The sequence below is a fragment of the Hylobates moloch genome, unplaced genomic scaffold, assembly GCF_009828535.3.
Source record: "Hylobates moloch isolate HMO894 unplaced genomic scaffold, HMol_V3 SCAFFOLD_12, whole genome shotgun sequence".
Taxonomy (NCBI): Eukaryota; Metazoa; Chordata; class Mammalia; order Primates; family Hylobatidae; genus Hylobates; species Hylobates moloch.
In genome coordinates this window covers 104,721,217-104,743,713 of record NW_026652287.1, presented here as the reverse complement: position 1 = coordinate 104,743,713, position 22,497 = coordinate 104,721,217, and the positions used below count along the sequence as shown (strand labels likewise).

Here is a 22,497-nt window from a genome sequence, read left to right as displayed (position 1 = left end):
AGTAGAGGACGCCGGAAGTCCCACCTTTATACTGTTTCCGCGGAAACGCCTTTATTTTGAGCCTTCATTGGCTCTGACGCGCTGTCATTCGACGCAGAGATTTCTGGGTTATGTAGTTTCCTCAGGTTCCAAGACGGTTCCAAGGCGGTAAAGAAGGCGCTTCTCAGAGGCGCTTGATTGCCCAGAGTGGTGAATAAAGAACCACTCTGGCCTGAGTATCATCTTCCTTCAATTTGACTATACTTCTGCATGTATCTATTTCATGTCTATTCTCTCCCTGAAAGTCTATGTCCCCTGTCAAACTATGCTGTCAGGTATACCCTACCATCATGCTCACTTGCAAGAAAGGCCCAGCTCCACCTCAGCGGTCTGTCCTTAAAGTGCGCGTCCTTCTAGGGTAGAGCATAGTCTCACCTAGCCTTAGAACCCGTATTGAGAGTTTTGGAGATTAGTGTCTGTAACTGATCACTCAAGTATTTGAAAAAATATTATTTTAGATTTTGGAGAATTCGAACTCTCCGATGCTTAACTTATTATTTAGGATGCCCCCAAAGACTAAAAATCCAAATTATCATAACGTTTTGAACAGTCTTTCAGTCGCAAAATCACAGTACTGGGAGCAGAGGCTGATAAACATTGTTGTGTTATAAATTCACACTTTGGGAGGCTGAGGAGGGTGGATCACGAGGTCAGGAGATCGAGACCACGGTGAAACCCTGTCTCTACTAAAAATACAAACAAAATTAGCTGGGCACAGTGGCGGGCGCCTGTAGTCCCAGCTACTCAGGAGGCTGAGGTAGGAGAATGGCGTGAACCCGGGAGGTGGAGCTTGCAGTGAGCTGAGATTGCGCCACTGCACTCCAGCCTGGGCGACAGAGCGAGACTCCGTCTCAAAAAAATAAATAAATAAATAAAAATAATAATAATAAATAAATAAATAAATTCACATGAATGCATTCTGAGGTATTAGAGTCAGTTTCTCAGTCTGTCAGGGACAGGAGAGAACTAATCCAGATAGGACAAGACAAGGAAGATAGGGGAGAAATGTTGTGTTCCCTAAAGCAAGAATACCTGCTGAATCTCTGTGATTCCCACAGAAAACAACTCTCCTGCCTGTAAAATCAATCATAGTGTCCTGTACATTGAGCAACACTTTTATCCACTTAGTATCCCTTGCTTGAGATTCTAACTTATATTCAATTAATTCTGGATTAATTTATCTAAGTTTATCAATCTTACAAGAAGACCAATGAAAGAAATGCTATTTTGGTAGTGATAAATGGCTGCAGTTTTCAAAGGTGGAGCACGTATGCAGAAGATGCTCTCCACCTGTTGATATTGGTTGTGTCTTAAATCCAGGAGTTCATGTTATTGCTGGGAAGTGGCTATTCTTTATTTCTGTTTCCATGGCAAGGAGTGTTTTGCATAATAAATTAATGTTATGTTAGGAATACAGTTGTAAAATGTAAATTCCAAAACCCTCTTAAGAATGATTATGTTGGCCAGGTGCTGTGGCTCAGGCCTGTAATCCTAGCATTTTGGGAGGCTGAGGTGGGAGGATCGCTTGAGGTCAGGGGTTTGAGACCAGCCTGGCTAACATGGTGAAACCCCATCTCTACTAAAAATCCAAAAATTAGCCGGGTGTGGTAGCAGGTGCCTGTAATCCCAGCTGAGACAGGAGAATCACTTGAACCTGGGAGGTGAAGGTTGCAATGAGCCGAGATACTGCCACTGTATTCCAGCCTGGAAGACAGAGACAGACTTGTCTCAAAAAAAAAAAAAAATTATGTAAAAAATAATAATTTTAAAAAATGGCCAGGTGCAGTGGCTCACACCTGTAATCCCAGCACTTAGGGAGGCCAAGGTGAGTGGATCACCTGAGGTCAGGAGTTCGAGATCAGCCTGACCAACATGGAGAAACCCCATCTCGATTAAAATACAAAATTAGCTGGGTATGGTGGTGTATGCCTGTAGTCCCAGCTACTCGGGAGGCTGAGGCAGGAGAATCACTTGAACCAGGGAGGCAGAGGTTGTGGTGAGCTGAGATCATGCCATAGCACTCCAGCCTGGGCAACAAGAGCAAAACTCCATCTCAAAAAAAAAAAAAGAAAAAGAAAGACCTGGCATGGTGGCTCACATCTATAATCCCAGCACTTTGAGAGGCTGAGGTGGGTGGATCATTTGAGGTCAAGAGTTTGAGACCAGTCTGGCCAACATGGTGAAACTCTGTCTCTACTAAAAATACAAAAATTAGCCAGGCGTGGTGGCGCACACCTGTAGTCCCAGCTACTCAGGAGGCTGAGGTAGGAGAATTGCTTGAATCCAGGAGGCAGAGGTTGCAGTGAGCCAAGATCGTGTCATTGCACTCCAGCCTGGGCAGCAAGAGAAAAACTCTGTCTCAAAAAAAAAAAAAAAAAAAAGAAAAAAAAAGAAAGAAAAAAGAAATAGAGCTGTTGCAACATTAGTGGATGGTAAAAATAAATAAATAAATAACATTTAAAAAATTAAAGCTTCATAGAAGTTTTAGTAGTGATATCTAAGGAGAGATGGAATTAAGATCAGTACATGATTAGGATGATCACTCTGATAGTTTTGTCTCTAAAATGAGATTCGTCTTCATTCTTGAGAGTATTGAGCAATACCAGTATGGATGGAAACAATAAAGCAGATATTCAAGGTAGGCAGAAATGTAAACATAAACAGAGAAGCTAAAGTTTGCACTATAATACTCGTGTCTGCACATGTTTGTTATTCTGTGTTGTGTGTTCCACTACAGTCCTATACAAGTTGTTCATCTTAGTGAAAATGATAGCAGCAGGAGGTAGGCAAATTCTAGGCAGACAGGGGTGGGTTCCCAGTGAAACCAGACCTTCAAGCCAAAGACAGTTTAAAGCCTAGCTACAATCCAGGATAAATCCACGGACCAGATTGAGAATCTCTCTTCCTGTCTGGCACACTTTCCTCTGTTCCCCACCCTTCACCTATTTTACATATACCTACCCTTCCCTAATTGGTTATTTACACTGTTGTGCCCACCTTTGAGTGGTGCCTTTGTTTTAACCTTTTTTGCATATTCACAAACCAATCAGCGCACACTCCCCCATTCTGAACTCATACAAGCCCAGGACTCTGCCATGCTGGGGAACTGCCTGACTTCGAGTGGGCAGGTCTGCTTCAGGTAGGGGCCACCCACTTGGGGTTCACTTTCTGCTGAGAGCTGTTTCATCATTCAATAAAAACTCTTCTCCACCCTTCTCACCCTTCAGTTGTCCAGGTAACCTCATTCTTCTTGGACATGGGACAAGAAGCTGGGACCTGCCAAACAGTGGGTGCAAAAGAAGCTGTAATGCTGCAGCCCTCCTGTCCTCTGCTGGTGTCAGGCGACCACCCCACGCAACAGAAAGTGGCAGCAGGGCCAGACCAGCCCAGTAGCCATGGGTCAAATTGAGGCAACAGGAACAAATGAGCAGAGGCCCCCCTCAGCCACAGAAGTTTCTGGCTGGCAAAGAGGCACTGAAAAAAACTCTGCATCAAAAATAAAGTTAAACTAGGCTGGGCGCAGTGGCTCATGCCTATAATCCCAGCACTTTGGGAGGCCAAGGCAGGTGGATTACTTGAGGTCAGGAGTTCGAGACCAGCCTAGCCAACATGGTGCAACCCCATCTCTACTAAAAATACAAAAATTAGCCAGGTGTGGTGGCAGGTGTCTATAATCCCAGCTACTCAGGAGGCTGAGGTAGGAGAATTGCTTGAATACAGGAGGTGGAGATTGCAGTGGGCCGAGATTGTGCCACTGCACTCCAGCCTGGACGACAGAGCAAGACGTCATCTCAAAAAAAAAAAAAAAATAATAATAATAATAATAATAGCTGGGTGTGGTGGCTCACACCTGTAATCCCAGCCCGATGTTTTTGGGAGCCCGAGGTGGGCGGATCATGAGGTCAGGAGATGGAGACATCCTGGCTAACATGGTGAAACCCTATCTCTGCTAAAAATACAAAAAATTTGCCAGGCATGGTGGCATGCGCCTGTAGTCCCAGCTACTCGGGAGGCAGAGACAAGAGAATTGATTAAACTCAGGAGGCGGAGGTTGCAGTGAGCTGAGATTGCACCACTGCACTCCAGCCTGTGTGACAGAGTGAGACTCCAACTCAAAAAAATACAATACAGTACAATACAATACAATAAAGTTAGACTTTGCCTACAGATAGGCAGTTTTGTTTTCTCAGTTAACTATTTCTCAGACATGCTGGGCATGGTGGCATGTGCCTGTCATAACAGCTGCTCAGAAGACTGAGGTATGGGGATCACTTGAGCCTAAGAGTTCAAGTGTGGCCTGGGTAACATAACAAGACTCAATCTTTCTAAAGAAAAAGAAAATACCTCCCACCCCACACATAAAGTTGGCAGGCATGATGGCTCACACGTGTAATCCCAAAACATTGGGAGGCCAAGAGATCGAGACTGCCCTGGTCACGACATCGAGACCCTGTCTTTTCCAAAAAAATAAAAATAAAAATGAATTATAGGCTGTAGTGGTGACATGTGTAGTCCCAGCTACACGGGAGGCTGAGGCAGGAGGATGGCTTGATCCCATAAGGTCAAGATTACAGCGAGTTATGATCATGTCACTCCATTTTGGCCTGTGAGACAGTGAGACTTTGTCTCTAAAACAAACAAACCAAAAAACCCATCATCCCAGACAATCTAATATCTCCTTATGTCCACATGTAGTAGAACTAAACATGCCTGTTAGACTGCTTTGCATTTTATTTTATTCAAGTTCCATGGCTGGCTAGCTGATGTGGGTATCTGGCCAGCCTACTGTTCTGTTGGTCCCTGCAAGTTTTCACCTCCAGAGTCACGGAAAACTTCTTGGAGGCACCTGTGGATGTGTATGTCCACCTGCCTTCTCTCAGGTGTCCCATGGATTGAAAACCAGGACCAGGTAGTGCCAGCATAATGTTTTGAGGCTGCTGATGCCACCCCAGTCCAGGAAACACAGAATCATATTTTTTTGTGGTTTGGAGTGGGTTAGGCTTCAGTGTCTGGTGTCGAGTTGACAAGTGAGCAGTGAGGATTCTTCACTGTGGCTGTCTTCTATTCTGTGGTTAGGACAGAGATTGTCCTGACTGGTTCCAGAAAAAAATAAGACTCACAAACTGGTGCAACTGGAATAGATGACCCCTAGTTGCCTTTAGGTCATTAACATATCATTATAACACTAAAATTTCCTCCCCCCAAATATAATCACTGCCATTTTGCATGCATTGGTTTTATGAAGATGCATGTTTATGAACAGAGCTTGTGCATTTGGAGTCCCACTTTGTACATGCTAACAGTCCTCTCACACCCTTGCTCAGTTCTTTTTTTTTGAGACAGAGTTTCACTCTTGTTGTCCAGGCTGGAGTGCAACGGCACGATCTCAGCTCACCGCAACCCCCACCTCCCAGGTTCAAGCAATTCTCCTGCTTCAGCCTCCTAAGTAGCTGGGATTACAGGCATGTGCCACCACGCCCGGCTAATTTTGTATTTTTAGTAGAGACGGGGTTTCACCATGTTGGTCAGGCTGGTCTCGAACTCTCAACCTCAGGTGATCCACCCGTCTCGGCCTCCCAAAGTGCTGGGATTAAAGGCATGGGCCACCGTGCCCGGCCGCTCAGTTCTTAAAAACCCCATGCCTTCTATGTTCAGGGAGAAGAGGCATTTAGAGCAAGAGCTTACTCATTCTCCATTTCTGGTCAGAAATAAAACCTGCTTGCCTTTTTTTTTTTTTTTTTTCCACATTGGGTGTTCTTTTCTTTTGTGACCAATACAAAGTAGAGAAAGAACTCAGTTTATTGGTAGTATAACTTAAAAAAAAAAAAAGCATGTTTAACATTCCAACTTTCATAGTCCCATCAATTTTACTTTATGTTCTAGTCCCAGGACTCTTCTCTCCAGACCATTTTACCCTTTCTTGTGCAAATGTCTTCAGGTTTCCACCCAGGGTTCAGGCCAGGAGACTTTGGCTTTTTTTCCAAGTGCTACCTTGATTAACCTGTCTAACCATCACTCTAGGCATTCCAGGTGGGGTTTCTCATAGTATCTTTACCTTCTGGCTTTTAAAATTTATCCAAACTTCAGGAACTACAGCAACTTAGCTTAAGGCCCTTTAATGTTGGGGGATCAACAGGAACTTCCTTTGGTCCACCCAACCTTCAATAGTGTTATATTCAGACCTTCATTTTAATCCCATCAGTTTTTATTTTATTCATCTAATTTCCATCTAATAGCCATCTAAAGATTTCCACCATGCTGGGATGAGTATCATGATTTCCCCCTTTTCTTTTTCCTCTTAGTTTCATTCCTATCCATGTTTTCTTGATTTGTCTTATTTCTTTATAACCACTTAAAAATTTCTACCTTCCTGGAAGGAGCTATTTGACTCTCCCCTGTACCTTTCATCATTATCTTATTAATTAACCTAATGGTTTTATTAGCATCTGAAAGGCCCATAATAGGAAGCAAATATGGTAAGACTAACTATAGCTCAATTTTGCAGCAGTAAGTTTACATAAGGTGCCCAAGAAAATGGGGTTCCCCAAACGAAGACATTTACCATGACCTGGGTAATAAACATATTCAGTAGGTAAATATTCCTATCATCATAATGCCAGTTCCACATGGCTTGCATGGGAAGCATATTAAGCTGTTTCATCTGGGGAGCCCCACTTGGCATTTATAAGGGGAGTCAGGCAGTCCCTCTTTGCCAAGTAGACAGACTTTAGAGTAGCTTTTATCCACCCTCCCAGGCTGGCTGTTCCTTCAGGAATAAACTCTTGTGTGTGTGGATGATACATACCTATCTGCAATTGTTCAAGAGTGAGCTGTAGGTCCTACATCAACCCAAACATGTTCTTCCACTCTGCATTATTTAAAACCAAAGATATTTCCCCTAAATTAGTTACACTCACTATCTACTAACTTTATGTTAGTAAAGTTTCCTCAGGAAGCTGACGATACTGGTCTATAAAATGAAACAATTCCTTCACACTATTGATATAGAACCAGGCCTGTTCTGTCCATCTCACTGTATGCCAATCACTGAGATGATGAGTCTTGCAGCAGAGAAGGCATGTATTTACAAGGCTGCCAAGTGCAGAGGTGGGAGAACAGTTCCCAAATCTGCTTCCTTGATGATGGGATTTAGAGATATTTATGGGATAAAGAAGCCTGTTGGCTGGGCACGGTGGCTCAAGCCTGTAATCCCGGCACTTTGGGAGGCCAAGCCAGGCAGATCACAAGGTCAGGAGTTTGAGACTAGCCTGGCCAACATGGTGAAACCCCGTCTCTACTAAAAATACAAAAATTACCCGCGCATGGTGGGGGGGCACCTGTAATACTAAATAATTTTTATTTTAGTATGCTTCTAATTTTTGTACATTGATTTTGTATCCTGAGATTTTGCTGAAGTTGCTTATCAGCTTAAGGAGATTTTGGGCTGAGACAATGGGGTTTTCTAGATATACAATCACGTCATCTGCAAACAGGGACAATTTGACTTCCTCTTTTCCTAATTGAATGCCCTTTATTTCCTTCTCCTGCCCGATTGCCCTGGCCAGAACTTCCAACACTATGTTGAATAGGAGTGGTGAGAGAGGGCATCCCTGTCTTGTGCCAGTTTTCAAAGGGAATGCTTCCAGCTTTTGTCCATTCAGTATGATATTGGCTGTGGGTTTGTCATAGATAGCACTTATTATTTTGAGATACATCCCAACAGTACCTAATTTATTGAGAGTTTTCAGCATGAAGCATTGTTGAATTTTGTCAAAGGCCTTTTCTGCATCTATTGAGATAATCATGTGGTTTTTGTCTTTGGTTCTGTTTATATGCTGGATTATGTTTATTGATTTTCAAATGTTGAATCAGCCTTGCATCCCAGGGATGAAGCCCACTTGATCATGATGGATAAGCTTTTTGATGTGTTACTGGATTCAGTTTGCCGGTATTTTATTGAGGATTTTTGCATCAATGTTCATCAAGGATATTGGTCTAACATTCTCTTTTTTTGTTGTGTCTCTGCCAGGCTTTGGTATCAGGATGATGGTGGCCTCATAAAATGAGTTTGGGAGGATTCCCTCTTTTTCTATTGATTGGAATAGTTTCAGAAGGAATGGTACCAGCTCCTCCTTGTACCTCTGGTAGAATTCGGCTGTCAATCCATCTGGTCCTGGACTTTTTTTGGTTGGTAAGCTACTAATTATTGCCTCAATTTCAGAGTCTGTTATTGGTCTATTCAGAGATTCAACTTCTTCCTGGTTTAGTCCTGGGAGAGTGTATGTGTCTAGGAGTTTATCCATTTCTTCTAGATTTTCTTTTTTTTTTTGAGATGGAGTCTCGCTCTGTCGCCCAGGCTGGAGTGCAGTGGCGCAATCTCGGCTCACTGCAACCTCTGCCTCCCAGGTTCACGCCATTCTCCTGGCTCAGCCTCCCGAGTAGCTGGGACTACAGGTGCCCGCCACCACGCCCGGCTAATTTTTTGTATTTTTTTAGTAGAGACTGGGTCTCGATCTCCTGACCTCGTGATCTGCCCGCCTCAGCCTCCCAAAGTGCTGGGATTACAAGCGTGAGCCACCGCGCCCGGCCTCCATTTCTTCTAGATTTTCTAGTTTATTTGTGTAGAAGTGTTTATAGTATTCTCTGATGGTAGTTTGTATTTCTGTGGGATCAGTGGTCATATCACCTTTATCATTTTTTATTGTCTCTATTTGATTCTTCTCTCTTTTCTTCTTTATTAGTCTTGCTAGTGGTCTATCAATTTTGTTGATCTTTTCAAAAAACCAGCTTCTGGATTCATTGATTTTTTGAAGGGTTTTTTGTGTCTCTATTTCCTTCAGTTCTGCTCTGATCTTAGTTATTTCTTGCCTTCTGCTAGCTTTTGAATGTGTTTGCTCTTGCTTCTCTAGTTCTTTCAATTGTGATGTTAGGGTGTCAATTTTAGATCTTTCCTGCTTTCTCTTGTGGGCATTTAGTGCTATAAATTTCCCTCTACACACTGCTTTGAATGTGTCCCAGAGATTCTGGTATGTTGTGTCTTTGTTCTCGTTGGTTTCAAAGAACATCTTTATTTCTGCCTTCATTTTGTTATGTACCCAGTAGTCATTCAGGAGCAGGTTGTTCAGTTTCCATGTAGTTGAGCGGTTTTGAGTGAGTTTCTTAATCCTGAGTTCTAGTTTGATTGCACTGTAGTCTGAGAGACAGTTTGTTATAATTTCTGTTCTTTTACATTTGCTGAGGCATGCTTTACTTCCAACTATGTGGTCAATTTTGGAATAGGTGTGGTGTGGTGCTGAAAAGAATGTATATTCTGTTGATATGGGGTGGAGAGTTCTGTAGATGTCTATTAGGTCTGCTTGGTGCAGAGCTGAGTTCAATTCCTGGATATCCTTGTTAACTTTCTGTACCGTTGATCTGTCTAATGTGGACAGTGGGGTGTTAAATTCTCCCATTATTATTGTGTGGGAGTCTAAGTCTCTTTGTAGGTCACTAAGGACTCGCTTTATGAATCTGGGTGCTCCTGTATTGGGTGCATATATATTTAGGATAGTTAGTTCTTCTTGTTGAATTGATCCCTTTACCATTATGTAATGGCCTTCTTTGTCTCTTTTGATCTTTGTTGGTTTAAAGTCTGTTTTAGCTGAGACTAGGATTGCAACCCCTGCCTTTTTTTGTTTTCCATTTGCTTGGTAGATCTTCCTCCATTCCTTTATTTTGAGCCTATGTGTGTCTCTGCACGTGAGATGGGTTTTCTGAATACAGCACACTGATGGGTCTTGACTCTTTATCCAATTTGCCAGTCTGTGCCTTTTAATTGGAGCATTTAGCCCATTTACATTTAAGGTTAGTGTTGTTATGTGTGAATCTGATCCTGTCATTATGATGTTAGCTGGTTATTTTGCTCGTTAGTTGATGCAGTTTCTTCCTAGCCTTGATGGTCTTTACAATTTGGCATGTTTTTGCAGTGGCTGGTACCGGTTGTTCCTTTCCATGTTTAGTGCTTCCTTCAGAAGCTCTTTTAGGGCAGGCCTGGTGGTGACAAAATCTCTCAGCATTTGCTTGTCTGTAAAGTATTTTATTTCTCCTTCACTTATGAAGCCTAGTTTGGCTGGATATGAAATTCTGGGTTGAAAATTCTTTTCTTTAAGAATGTTGCAGGCCGGGCGTGGTGGCTCACGCTTGTAATCCCAGCACTTTGGGAGGCCGAGGCGGGCGGATCACAAGGTCAGGAGATCGAGACCACGGTGAAACCCTGTCTCTACTAAAAATACAAAAAAATTAGCCGGGCATGGTGGCAGGGGCCTGTAGTCCCCGCTACTCGGAGAGGCTGAGGCAGGAGAATGGCGTAAACCCGGGAGGCGGAGCTTGAGCTTCCAGTGAGCCGAGATCACGCCACTGCACTCCAGCCTGGGCGACAGAGTGAAACTCCGTCTCAAAAAAAAAAGAATGTTGCCTTCTTTAGAAGATTTATTTAGGGTATTGTGACAAAGTCAAAACGTGATGCAGGACAAAAATCATTACATGCAGAACATGTCCTGTATGTAAACGAATCTTGGAAATTTTATTAGTGATGTCTCTCACGCTACTAACACATTTGAAAAGCACCTACTGAGAGCTCGTATGTGTTCCTTGGATGTATATTTTAACAGTGAATTATCAAGACAGCACAACTTCACTGTTGATTTTTACCATTCTGATATCTTCTTTACAATTGCTCAGCATTTTCAGGAAAAAAGAGTCCCATTTTGCTGACAAAGTGTGTTCAAGATCACAACACAACCACATGCTTAACTTCATTCTTTCACTTCTCATACTTTAGTATTCAGGCTTGAACTTTACTGAGATCTTAACTTTGTTCATCTATCACAGATATTTCCTCAGAGCAATTTCTTTCATTATCTTCAAATAACTACAGAATCACTACTAATAGCTTTCAGGATTTTTCCCCCCAGGGATAATCTCACCTCCTAATACAGACACCGTACTTACAATGACAATGATAGGTTAAATGGTAATTGCACTGTGTTTTGCTGTGGTGGAGACATCACTGATTACCCAGGCAGGAAGAGTTTTCTCTAGAAATCTGTCCACTGGTTTCAGGGAGACTCCACATCATCCCTCTTCCTTCTTCCACTCCAAGGCCTTGTTTGGAATATTTTCTCTTCCATCTCTGACCAAACTGAAGCTCACAAAAGTTACTGTAAAGCTTGAGTGCACACATATTTAAAAAGCAACAAGGTAATAGTTATTAGCTCCTAGCTATGAGTGTAGGCAAAGAGACATTGTGGTGTGGTGTGTCTAGTTTTGCAGCTTTGGGGAACATCTGAAATGTCTCAACATTTCTGTGCTCGGTGCAGACTACACTCCGGGGAATCTAGGTCCAGGCCTTTTAAGAGGACAGAAGTTGGTCGGGCACCATGGCTCACTCCTGTAATCCCAGCACTTTGGGAGGCCGAAGCAGGCAGATCACAAAGTCAGGAGTTCGAGACCAGCCTGGCCAATATGGTGAACTCCTATACTCTGCTAAAAGTACTAAAAGTAGCCGGGCGTGGTGGCGGGCCCCTGTAGACCCAACTACTCGGGAGGCTGAGGCAGGAGAATCGCTTGAACCCGGGAGGCGGAGGTTGTAGTGAGCCGAGATCGCGCCACTGCACTGCAGCCTGGAAGACAGAGCGAGGCTCCGTCTCGGAAAAAAAAAAAAAAAAGAGAAGGGAAGTCCTGTCAGCCCTTTGAAACTCGGGTTACTTTTCCCAAACAACTTGGACCTCCTACTTCGAGTTTTCCCAAGAGCCCAGGCCGAGAATCCCCTGCCTTGAAGGATGGCTCAGTGGGAACCACACTACCCACAAACCTATACGTTGCATATCCAATGAGGGCCCAGGAGAGGGGTGTTTCAGTGCCTGAGAGGGGCACGTGGGCGGGACTTCCGGCTCCTCCTGTAGCGGACATTTTGTTTGTTTCTATCAGGCTGCACCCGGCTGGGGCTCTGTAACGCTTGGGTGGGCCGCAGGTGGAGGTGTCGGGAAAGCGCGGAGATGTTGTCCCCAGTGTCCCGAGAGGCGTCCGAAGCTCTGCGGGGACGGAAGTGCCTGCGTCCCCGATCGAGACCCCTGCCGCTCCCGGCAGCTGTCCGCGCCCACGGTCCTATGGCGGAGCTAACGGACTCCGCGCGGGTGGGTGCTGCGTCCTCCGGGCCCTGAGTCACCCTTTCTCCGACTCCGAATCGTAAAGTTCCTGCAGCCCCTGTGTCCCAGGACAGCGACGCACTCTTCGGGCGGGGTCCTATCTCGGTGTGGGTGGGTGTGGGAGAGTTACGGGCGGAGGGGACGGCGCAGGTAAAGGCTCGGGGGTGCTGCTGACCCCCAAACATTTGGGAGACAGGGTTCTCATCAACACGGAGCAGAGTTTGAGGAACTGTGACTGGAATGGCAGGCTGAGAAGTTGTCCCTTCATTCTGAGGGTGTTGAGATTACCTGAGGGTTTTGAATAGAAGGACGTGATCTTAGCTGGGATTTTAAGTGTCTCGAAATTTGCTCAGGGGAGAACATTAGTTTGGGGTGGGGACTGAGGATGGATACGAGGAGACCGGTAAGGAGGCTGTTGCAGTGGATTCCAGGAATGCTTTGGTGGTGGATGTACCAAGAGTAATGGCAGGTGAGTAGGTAGAAGTGATCATATTCTGGGTAGGTTTTAAATTTGAAACCAACAGGATTTTCTGCTCCATCATATGCAGCTATGATTGAAAGTAAGGCATGAAAGAGCAAGGTGTTTTTGTTGTTTTTCCATGAACGTTTGGATTTTGGAATGGTGACTCTGAGATGTCTCAGAGTGGAGGCTTCCTCACTTAGGCAACTAGAGAGGAAGGTCTGAAGTTGTGGGGAAGGGGCTGGGCTTAAAATGTCTTTGGGGTGAAGGGAGTGGTCTGGAGTAGGTCAAGGCCAGGAGGTCAGATTTAAGTGGGGCAGTCTTAAGTATGCTATTTCATATCTCTGGGGTAAGAGATGAGAAGGCTGGGACTGGAGGGCAGGGAAGAGGGAGTGGGCATTCTTGAGACTCCTCCTAGAAGAGAAGGGTCCTGGCATTTGAAAGGGTTCTTTTCAGTGTTTGCAGGAGGAGAGAGCTGTAGGGTATGAGGAATTTGGCCTGGGATGGCAACGATGGGTGGTGTGCTATAAATTTGCTACTATCTGATTATCTCACCCTCATTTTGTGTGTTTTCTTTTAGTTTTAGTTTATTTATTATTTTTATTTTTTTTTGAGACGAAGTCTCACTCTGTCGCCCAGGGTGGGATGCAGTGGCTTATTGCAACCTCTACCTCCCGGGTTCAAGAGATTCTCCCGCCTTAGCCTCCCGAGTAGCTGAGATTACAGGAGCCCGCAACCACCCCTGGCTAATTTTAGTATTTATAGTAGAGACTGGGGTGGGGAGTTGGGAGGGATGGGGTGGCGGTGGGGGAGTCGGGGGGGACGTTCACCGTGTTGGCCCAGGTGGTCTTGAACTCCTGACCTCAACTGATCCACCGGCCCCAGCCTTCCAAAGTGTTTGGATTACAGGTGTGAGCCACTGCACTTGGCTTTAGTTTTATTTTATTTTATTTATTTATTTATTTTTTGAGACAAGTCTCGCTGTGTCACCCAGGCTGAAGTGCAGTGGTGCAATCTCGGCTCACTGCAGGTTCTGCCTCCCAGATTCAAGTGATTCTCCTGCCTCAGTTTTCCCAGTAGCTGGGATTACAGGCATGCACCACCATGCCCAGCTAATTTTTTGTATTTTTAGTAGAGATGGGGTTTCGCCATGTTAACCAGGATGGTCCTGATCTCCCAAACTCAGGTGATCTGCCTGCCTTGGCCTCCCAAAGTGCTGGGATTACACCTGGCCTTCCAAAGTGCGTGAGGCACCACGCCCGGCAAACTGCCAGACTTTTTTCTGTGATCTAGAAAGACATATATTCCAGTCTCCTCTGTTCACAGAGCCAGAAGGTTTAGAGTGCAGTTCTTTGGAGAGAAGAATTACAAGTTGGGACTCTTGTGTGGACTGTGATCTGTAGAGACCATAGGAAAAAAGCAGTAGTTTGATATGGGCACATTAGCACTTCCAGGGTCTTTATCCCCTGTGAGTAGTACAGAGGGGTTGATGTCTCATCCCCTTAGCTCTCTAGAGTTGGTAAATTAAGAGCCAAATCATGGCTAACCTTAGAGTTAGGGGCTGTATGTGAGGTCTAAACCATCCTCTTCACAGGAAGAAGGTGTGTGTTGAGGATTCCTTTCTCTACTGTATAATACAGTGCCCACAGTGGAGTTCATGCTTGAGTGTGCCTCAGCTTTTCCTACCTGTTCAAGATAGAGGTTTTCTCAGTTGCCTGGTCATCAGGAGTCTCTCAACTGGTTTCTCACTTTCAGAGGGAATGGTCTGTAAATAGAAATGTATTTCATGTGTCTGTGGGTGGAAAGAGTCAGGAGCTTCGCATTCCACTGTGTTGCTGACATCACCTCTCTTACCCTCACTTTTGAACCACCTGAACTAAGAAACACACACTGAAAAGTTCCTTCAGTGCGGGGAATGAGCCTGCTTCACTCAGTGTTGCCAAAGCCACAAAATACCTTAACTGCCATGCAATAGATTGTCTCAGCCTCCTTTAGTACCTTTTTTTTTTGTTTTTCAGGCAGAGTCTCATTCTGTCACCCAGGCTGAAGTGTAGTGGTGTGATTTCAGCTTACTGCAACCTCTGCCTCCTGGGTTCAAGCTATTCTCATGCCTCAGCTTCCAGAGTAGCTGGAATTACAGGTGCGTGCCACCATGCCCTGCTAATTTTTGTATTTTTAGTAGAGACGAGGTTTCACCATATTGACCAGGTTGGTCTCAAACTCCTGACCTCAAGTGATCCACCCGCCTTGGCCTCCCGAAGTGCTGGGATTACTGGTGTGACCCACTGTGCCCGGCCTTCCATTAGCTCTTTTGAGTAAATACATTTCCCAAGAAAGACAGACTCATTGGGGGCAGCTGCCTCACAGCAAGTTCTGTTTTTTTTTTTTGAGATGGAGTTTTGCTCTTCTTGCCCAGGCTGGAGTGCATTGGCGCGATCTCAGCTCACTCCAACCTTCGCCTCCTGGGTTCAAGCGATTTTCCTACCTCAGCCTCCCGAGTAGCTGGCATTACAGGCACCTGCTACCACACCCTGGCGAGTGTACAGTAATTTTTGTATTTTTAGTAGAGACAGGGTTTTGCTATGTTGGCCAGGCTGGTCTCCCAGAGTGCTGGGATTGCGGGTGTTAGCCACCATGCCCTGCCAGCAAGTTCTTACCAAAGGTTTACTCTAAGGTAAGTTGTTGTAACACAGGAAATGTTTCTACTCACATTCCCTATACTGGTGTACCTTATCTTATTGTGCTTCACTCTATCACACTTTGCAGATACTGTGTTTTTTACAAATTGAAGGTTTGTGGCATCCCTGAAGTCATACATTGGCAATTCTCGTAATATTTCAAACGTTTTCATCCTTATTATACCTGTTATGGTGATCTGTGATCAGTGATCTTTGGTGTTATTATTGTAATTGTTTTGGGCCATCATGTGGCACCACAAGCCACACTTACATGAGATAGGCAGGCTTAATTGTTAAATGTGGCCAGGTGCGGTGGTTCATGCCTATAATCCCAGCACTTTGGGAGGCTGAGGCGGGCGGATCACGAGGTCAGGAGATCGAGACCATCCTGGCTAACACGGTGAAACCGTGTCTCTACTAAAAGTACAAAAAATTAGCCGGTGTGGTGGTGGGCACCCGTAGTCCCAGCTACTCGGGAGGCTGAGGCAGGAGAATGGCATGAACCCAGGAGGCGGAGCTTGCAGTGAGCCAAGATCGCGCCACTGCACCCCAGCCTGGGCAACAGTGCAAGAATCCATCTCAAAAAAAAAAAAAAAAATTGTTAAATGTTATGTGTCTTCTGACTGCCTCACTGACCAGCTGATCCCCATCCTTCTTCCTCTCTTCAAGTGTTCCTATTCCCTGATGCACAGCAATATTGAAATCAGGTCAGTTAATAACCCTACAGTGGCCTCTAAGAGTTCAAGTTAAAGGAGTAGTTACACATCTCTCACTTTAAATCAGGGATGTCCAATCTTTTGGCTTCCCTGGGCCTCCAGCACTAGGGGTTGCATTTCAACATGAGATTTGTAGGGGATACACATCCAATCCATATCAAACAGTGGTACAATGTGCAACAAAGAAATGGAAGAGGGTTGAGGATACCTGAGATCTGCATGTGGTTTGAGGTGTCTGTGATTGAAAAAAGGAACAGGGCCAGATTGGGAGGCTTTCAGAGCAACAATAGGGCTTTCCTTGGCAATGGGGCCATTGATGTTTTGGAGCAAGATGGGATACTGATTTTTGGCAAGCACTTTTTTTTTTTTTTTGAGATAGAGTCTCGCTCTGTTGCCAGACTGGAGTGTAGTAGCACAATTTCGGCTCACTGCAACCTCTGCCTCCCAGGTTCAAGCAGTTCTCCTGCCTCAGCCTCCCAAGTAGCTGGGACTACAGGCACACACCACCATGCCCAGCTAATTTTTTTTTTTTTTTTAGTAGAGACGGGGTTTCACCATGGTGGCCAGGATAGTCTCGCTCTCTTGACCTCGTGATCTGCCCTCAGCAAGCACTCTTAATGCTATGTGTAGAGTGACATCTGGGGAGTCCAGGGAGATGGGGTGGGCCAGTAGGGTGGGGGGGAAGCTGGAGATGTGAGGGAGACGTAGTCCAGAGAGTGATGTGTATGAGAGGAGGGAGTGTGAGCTGATGGTCCTGTGATTTGGGGCTTAACTGAGAAAAATGAGCCTAGGTTCATACCTGGGATTTGTGATCTTGGGTACCCCAGGGGAGTTGGCTGGCTCAGAGTGTAAATGGCATTTATCTGTCAGCCTGTCTTGGTGTGGTGGGCTGACACAGTGATTGCTGGGGTGATCAGGAGAGAGTGAGCACCAGTGGTACTAGTGCCTGGTATCTCTGACTTGGGAACCTGGGAGGTTAGTTAGCAGGATGTTGTGGGTAGGTAGACTGGGGATCATTGGTCAAGAGACTTTTTATGGTGCTTCCTGTCCCTTTTGTTGCAGGGCTATGTGGTCTTTGAGGATGTGTTTGTATACTTCTCTTGGGAAGAATGGGAGCTTCTTGATGATGCTCAGAGACTTTTGTACCATGATGTGATGCTGGAGAACTTTGCACTTTTAGCTTCACTGGGTAAGGTCCTCATGCTTTTCTCCTGTTACCACTGTGTTCTTCCTATGGTCGGATCATGAGCACCGCTTCCTTCACCAGTTTGCTGGAGTAGGTGCTCAGGGTGCCAGGGCTAAGCTGTATGGAGTGTCCTCCCTACTTGCTAAGTGGTCCTGAAGCCGTGCAGCCAAGGGTTTGGGGTCATGAGACTTGTGGTTTGCCCAGTGGATCTCACTAGGTCTGTTCACTTTCTGTACTGGTGACTCTGTCCAAAATTATGATGCCTCTGTGCCCAAGGTTCTGCCCCTTTCTCCAGGTGACTTTTTTTTTTTTTTTTTGGAAGGGGGTGGGGCTCTGTTGCCCAAGCTGGAGTGCAGTGGCACGATCTCAGCTCATTGCAACCTCTACCTCCCAGGCTCAAGCCATCTTCTCACCTCAGCCTCCTGAATAGTTGGGACTACAGGCACACACCACCACGCTCAGCTAATTTTTTTGTAGAGAGGAGGTTTCGCCATGTTGCCCAGGCTGGTCTTGAACTCCTGAGCTCAAGTAATACCCTGAATTGACTTCTGAAAGTGTTGGATTACAGGTGTGAGCCACTGCGCCCAGCTCAGGTGACATTTTCTAGGGCCTGACCTTGTCAGGAGTTACAGGCACTTACATAGTCACTTATAGGGACCTTTGGGTTATTCCTGCACAACTCCTCCCAGGTTATTTTTCCTACCTGAAGTCCATCATAGGGTGGTTTGCCATGGGCCAGTGCTGGCTGCTCACCTGTTCTGACTTTCCCTTAGGAATTGCATTTTCCAGATCACGTGCAGTCATGAAACTAGAGCAAGGAGAAGAGCCCTGGGTTTATGACCAGGTGGATATGACTTCAGCCACAGAAAGAGAGGCCCAGAGGGGACTTAGACCTGGTGAGTGGACATCGGGGAAGGGCATGATGTCAAAGCTGGGTTCAAAACTGGCAACGTTAACTGTTCACATCAGTGTTTGTTTCCAGGGCCAGTGGCCACACAGCGTTTCTATCTGTCCTTCCCTGTTCTTGACACGAAGATATATCATTTCTAGTTTGTTAGCCCCTTGCCATCCTCACCTCTGGCCTTCACCTTACACCCATGTTTTCCCACTACTCTGTCTGCATTGTTTTGGCAATATTGACCTGCAATTAATGTTCACAAGATGTGCATATATTCTTAAATAGTCTTTGAACACCAGCTGCTCACTTGTAGTTGGATTTTCCTGGGACTGGATACATTTTTCATAGCACTCACGAGTCACTAACAGTCAAGACCCTACTGGAAGCCATTTGTTTGGTTCCATTCTTATATCCTGGCCCTTCATTGGCCCTCCTGCATGGTATGACCTCCAGAGGCTCACTACCTCAAAGCCGTTCCTTCCTCACTCTGACCATGCCTCTCATCCTGAAAACAGTTCCATGAACTTATTCCTGCGTGTGTCAAATGCACATATACGATGGGGTTGCCCCTTCCCACCTGTAAACATGCATTTAATCAGCATTTCTATGTCTTCAGGTTGTTGGCATGGAGTGGAGGATGAGGAGGTATCTTCTGAGCAGAGCATTTTTGTAGCAGGAGTGTCACAGGTCAGGACTCTCGTGGCAGAGCTGCAGACTCACCCATGTGACATATGTGGCCCAATATTGAAAGATACCTTACACCTGGCTAAATACCGTGAGGGAAAAGCCAGGCAGAAACCATACTTGTGCGGGGCATGTGGAAAGCAATTCTGTTTCAGTACAGACTTTGACCAGCACCAGAACCAGCCCAATGGAGGGAAACTGTTCCCAAGGAAGAAGGGCAGAGACTCTGTGAAAAGCTGCAGAGTCCATGTGCCAGAGAAGACCCTCACATGTGGGAAAGGTGGGAGAGACTTTTCAGCCACATCTGGCCTTCTTCAGCATCAGGCCTCTCACAGCAGGATGAAGCCCCACAAGAGCACTAAGCCTGTGAGTGGCTTTCTCATGGGACAGAAGTATCACAAGTGTGGTGAATGTGGGAAAGCCTTCACCCGCAAAGACACACTTGCTCGGCATCAGAGAATCCACACTGGAGAAAGGCCTTATGAATGTAACGAATGTGGGAAATTCTTCAGCCAAAGCTATGACCTCTTTAAACACCAGACAGTTCACACTGGAGAAAGGCCATATGAGTGCAGCGAATGTGGGAAATTCTTTAGACAAATCTCTGGCCTGATTGAGCACAGGCGAGTTCACACAGGTGAAAGACTCTATCAGTGTGGCAAATGTGGGAAATTCTTTAGCAGTAAGTCTAATCTCATTCGACACCAGGAAGTTCACACAGGAGCCAGGCCTTATGTATGCAGCGAATGTGGGAAAGAGTTCAGTCGGAAACACACACTTGTTCTGCACCAACGAACTCACACTGGAGAAAGGCCTTATGAGTGCAGTGAATGTGGGAAGGCCTTTAGCCAAAGCTCCCACCTTAATGTACACTGGAGAATTCACAGCAGTGATTATGAGTGCAGCAGATGTGGTAAAGCTTTCAGCTGCATCTCCAAACTCATTCAGCACCAGAAAGTTCACTCTGGAGAGAAGCCTTATGAGTGCAGCAAGTGTGGGAAAGCCTTCACTCAAAGACCCAACCTCATCAGGCACTGGAAAGTCCACACTGGGGAAAGACCTTATGTGTGTAGTGAGTGTGGGAGAGAGTTCATTCGGAAACAGACACTTGTTCTGCACCAGAGGGTTCATGCTGGAGAAAAGCTTTAAGAGTGTAGCAAATGTGGGGAAAGTCCTAGGCCAGTGCCCCTGACTTACTACTGTATGGTGGGGAACTAGCAGTAGTTAATGAGTGCAGCAAATGCAGGAAAGCCTTCCCCTGGAGGCTGAACCTTATCCGCCATTGGGAATTTCATACCGGACACAGGCCTTAGCAGTCCAAGCAATGTGCTGTCTCTGTTCAACCTAACAGCTCACCCTAGAGTGGAACTCTGAGAGCAGCCATTGGGAGGGAACCATCAGTCAGAAGTGAAACTTCATAGATATGGACATTCCCACTGGGGAGGTTCCCTGTGAGCGCCAAATATGTGAGATGCTTTCAACAGCTGTGTTGCACTTTTTAAATGGCTATTGGCCTTTGCTGGGGCAGGAGCCACCTGCTCCTACCATCTGGCAGAATCATACCGCGTTTACCATTTACCCCAGCATGCTTGTGACGGGCAGGCCTCTCTTCTCTCCCCAGTCCCTGAAAGAAGTTGTGAGTGGTCTCACAGCCCACTAGTGGTCTTAATTTCCTCTCTTTTGATGTAAATGGCATGGAAATAATCAGCTTTGTTCAAGAGGACACAGAAGGATTCTGCAAATAGCCTGCAGAGACCTACCTGCATTGATTGGTTTCATATGATGCTCATTATGGATACATCCAATATCCAAGTCACCCAGCTCTGGAACTGCCTGCTTCACATTGCTCATGATAATAAAGGCCTGTTCTTTAAGCCACCATTAATGTTGTGGGTTCTGTTTATTGTTTGGAGTTTATTGAGGAAACAGTTGTGTTCTCAGCATGAACAAGTTAACAGCTTTGGTGGGAGTCCTTATTTTCTGTCCCTTAGAGTGTATGGCAGAGAACAGCTCTGATTACAGCTTTGACCTAATTTGCATTGCTGTTCAAGGCCTTCTAAGACAGACTGCAGGGCTTTGTGAGACAAATCATGTGACCTGGATGCCAGTTTTACTGTAGGTTTGGAGGTAACCATGAAGAGAGATCAGTTGTAACAACTTTTAGAGCACCTGGGAGCATGAGTTTGGTCACTGGTTCCCATCCAGTGTTGCATATTTCCAAGCACTTAGTGGGAAGCTGGCCCCTGCTTCTTGTCAAGGAGTCTGTGTTCAGAATTTAATAGGCAGGTGTCCTTGTCTGGAGGACCTCTAGGAGCCAGGTGGTAATTATAATTGGTATAGAAACACTGGGTGTGACTAATAGGGAGTTGAAGAGATTGCAGCACACTACAAGGGATGTGCCACTTCTTTTTTTTGAGACAGAGTTTTGCTCTTGTTGCCTAGGCTGGAGTGCAATGGCGCAATCTTGGCTCACTGCAACCTCCTGTCCTGCCTCACCTCCGATACTGGATTACAGGCATCATCACCTCCCGACTAATTTTTTTTTTTTTTTTGTCACCCAGGCTGGAGTGCAGTGGCGCAATCTTGGCTCACTGCAAGCTCCACCTCCCAGGTTCACGCCATTCTCCTGCCTCAGCCTCCCGAGTAGCTGGGACTACAGTTGCCCGCCACCACACCCGGCTAATTCTTTTGTATTTTTTAGTAGAGACGGGGTTTCACCGTGTTAGCCAGGATGGTCTTGATCTCCTGACCTTGTGATCCGCCCGCCTCGGCCTCCGAAAGTGCTGGGATTACGGGCGTGAGCCACTGCGCCCAGCCCTAATTTTGTATTTTTAGTAGAGACGGGGTTTCTCCATATTGGTCAGGCTGGTCTCAAACTCCTGACCTCAGGTGATCCACCTGCCTCGGCCTCCCAAAGTCCTGGGATTACAGGCATGAGCCACTGCACCCAGCCTGGGATGTGCCACTTCTAAAGGTACACGCTCAGATGTTCCCATACTATGACTATATCTGATGAGAGTATACAGAAAGTTTCAGAACCTCCACAGCTGTGTCTCTTTTGTGGTCAGCATCACTCCCAGGGCAAATCTAAACATTTTATGGATTCCCATAGACTAGATGGCTCAACTCAAGACCATTGCTGGGGCTGGGCGCAGTGACTCACGACTGTAATCCCAGCACTTTAGGAGGCTGAGGCGGTGGATCACAAGGTCAGGAGATTGAAACCATCCTGGCTAACACGGTGAAACCCCATCTCTACTAAAAATACAAAAAATTAGCCAGGCATGGTGGCGGGCGCCTGTAGTCCCAGCTACTTGGGAGGCTGAGGCAGAGAATGGCATGAACCTGGGAGGCGGAGCTTGCAGTGAGCTGAGATTTCGCCACTGCACTCCAGCCAGGATGACAGAGGGAGACTCTGTCTCAAAAAATAAAAAACAAAAACAAAAAGACCATTGCTGGGTGCGTAAGTGGGTAGGAAAACCAAGACTGAAAGAAGGAAGATCTAGCATTTCAGGGATGTGGCTTTGCAACTTAGCCAGTGTTCCTGGTGAATCATGTGGAAATAGCTTCCTTGGTTGCCACTTTTTGCTGTCACTGAGGCAGGGCTGCTCCTGATACAAGAGGCAAGAGACCATAGAGTATATAGGGTTG

General features: G+C 45.9%; 1 protein-coding gene across 6 annotated transcripts; it reads left to right on the top strand.

The window, feature by feature from the left end:
• The first annotated feature begins 11,977 nt into the window (after positions 1-11,977).
• Positions 11,978-20,727, top strand: ZNF671 (zinc finger protein 671). 6 transcript variants are annotated; one of them, XM_058426086.1, is made up of 5 exons: positions 12,079-12,212; positions 14,703-16,069; positions 17,141-17,267; positions 18,038-18,160; positions 18,779-20,727. In XM_058426086.1, the coding sequence occupies exons 3-5, from the start codon at positions 17,234-17,236 to the stop codon at positions 19,993-19,995; spliced, it is 1,374 nt and encodes a 457-aa protein (XP_058282069.1). In that variant the 5' UTR covers positions 12,079-12,212; positions 14,703-16,069; positions 17,141-17,233; the 3' UTR covers positions 19,996-20,727. The 6 variants fall into 6 exon arrangements, with proteins under 6 accessions (XP_032027281.1, XP_058282069.1, XP_032027285.1 ...); XM_032171390.2 differs by lacking the exon at positions 14,703-16,069 and having other exon boundaries at positions 11,978-12,212; XM_032171392.2 differs by lacking the exons at positions 12,079-12,212; positions 14,703-16,069 and adding an exon at positions 12,225-12,693.
• The last annotated feature ends 1,770 nt before the right edge of the window (positions 20,728-22,497 follow it).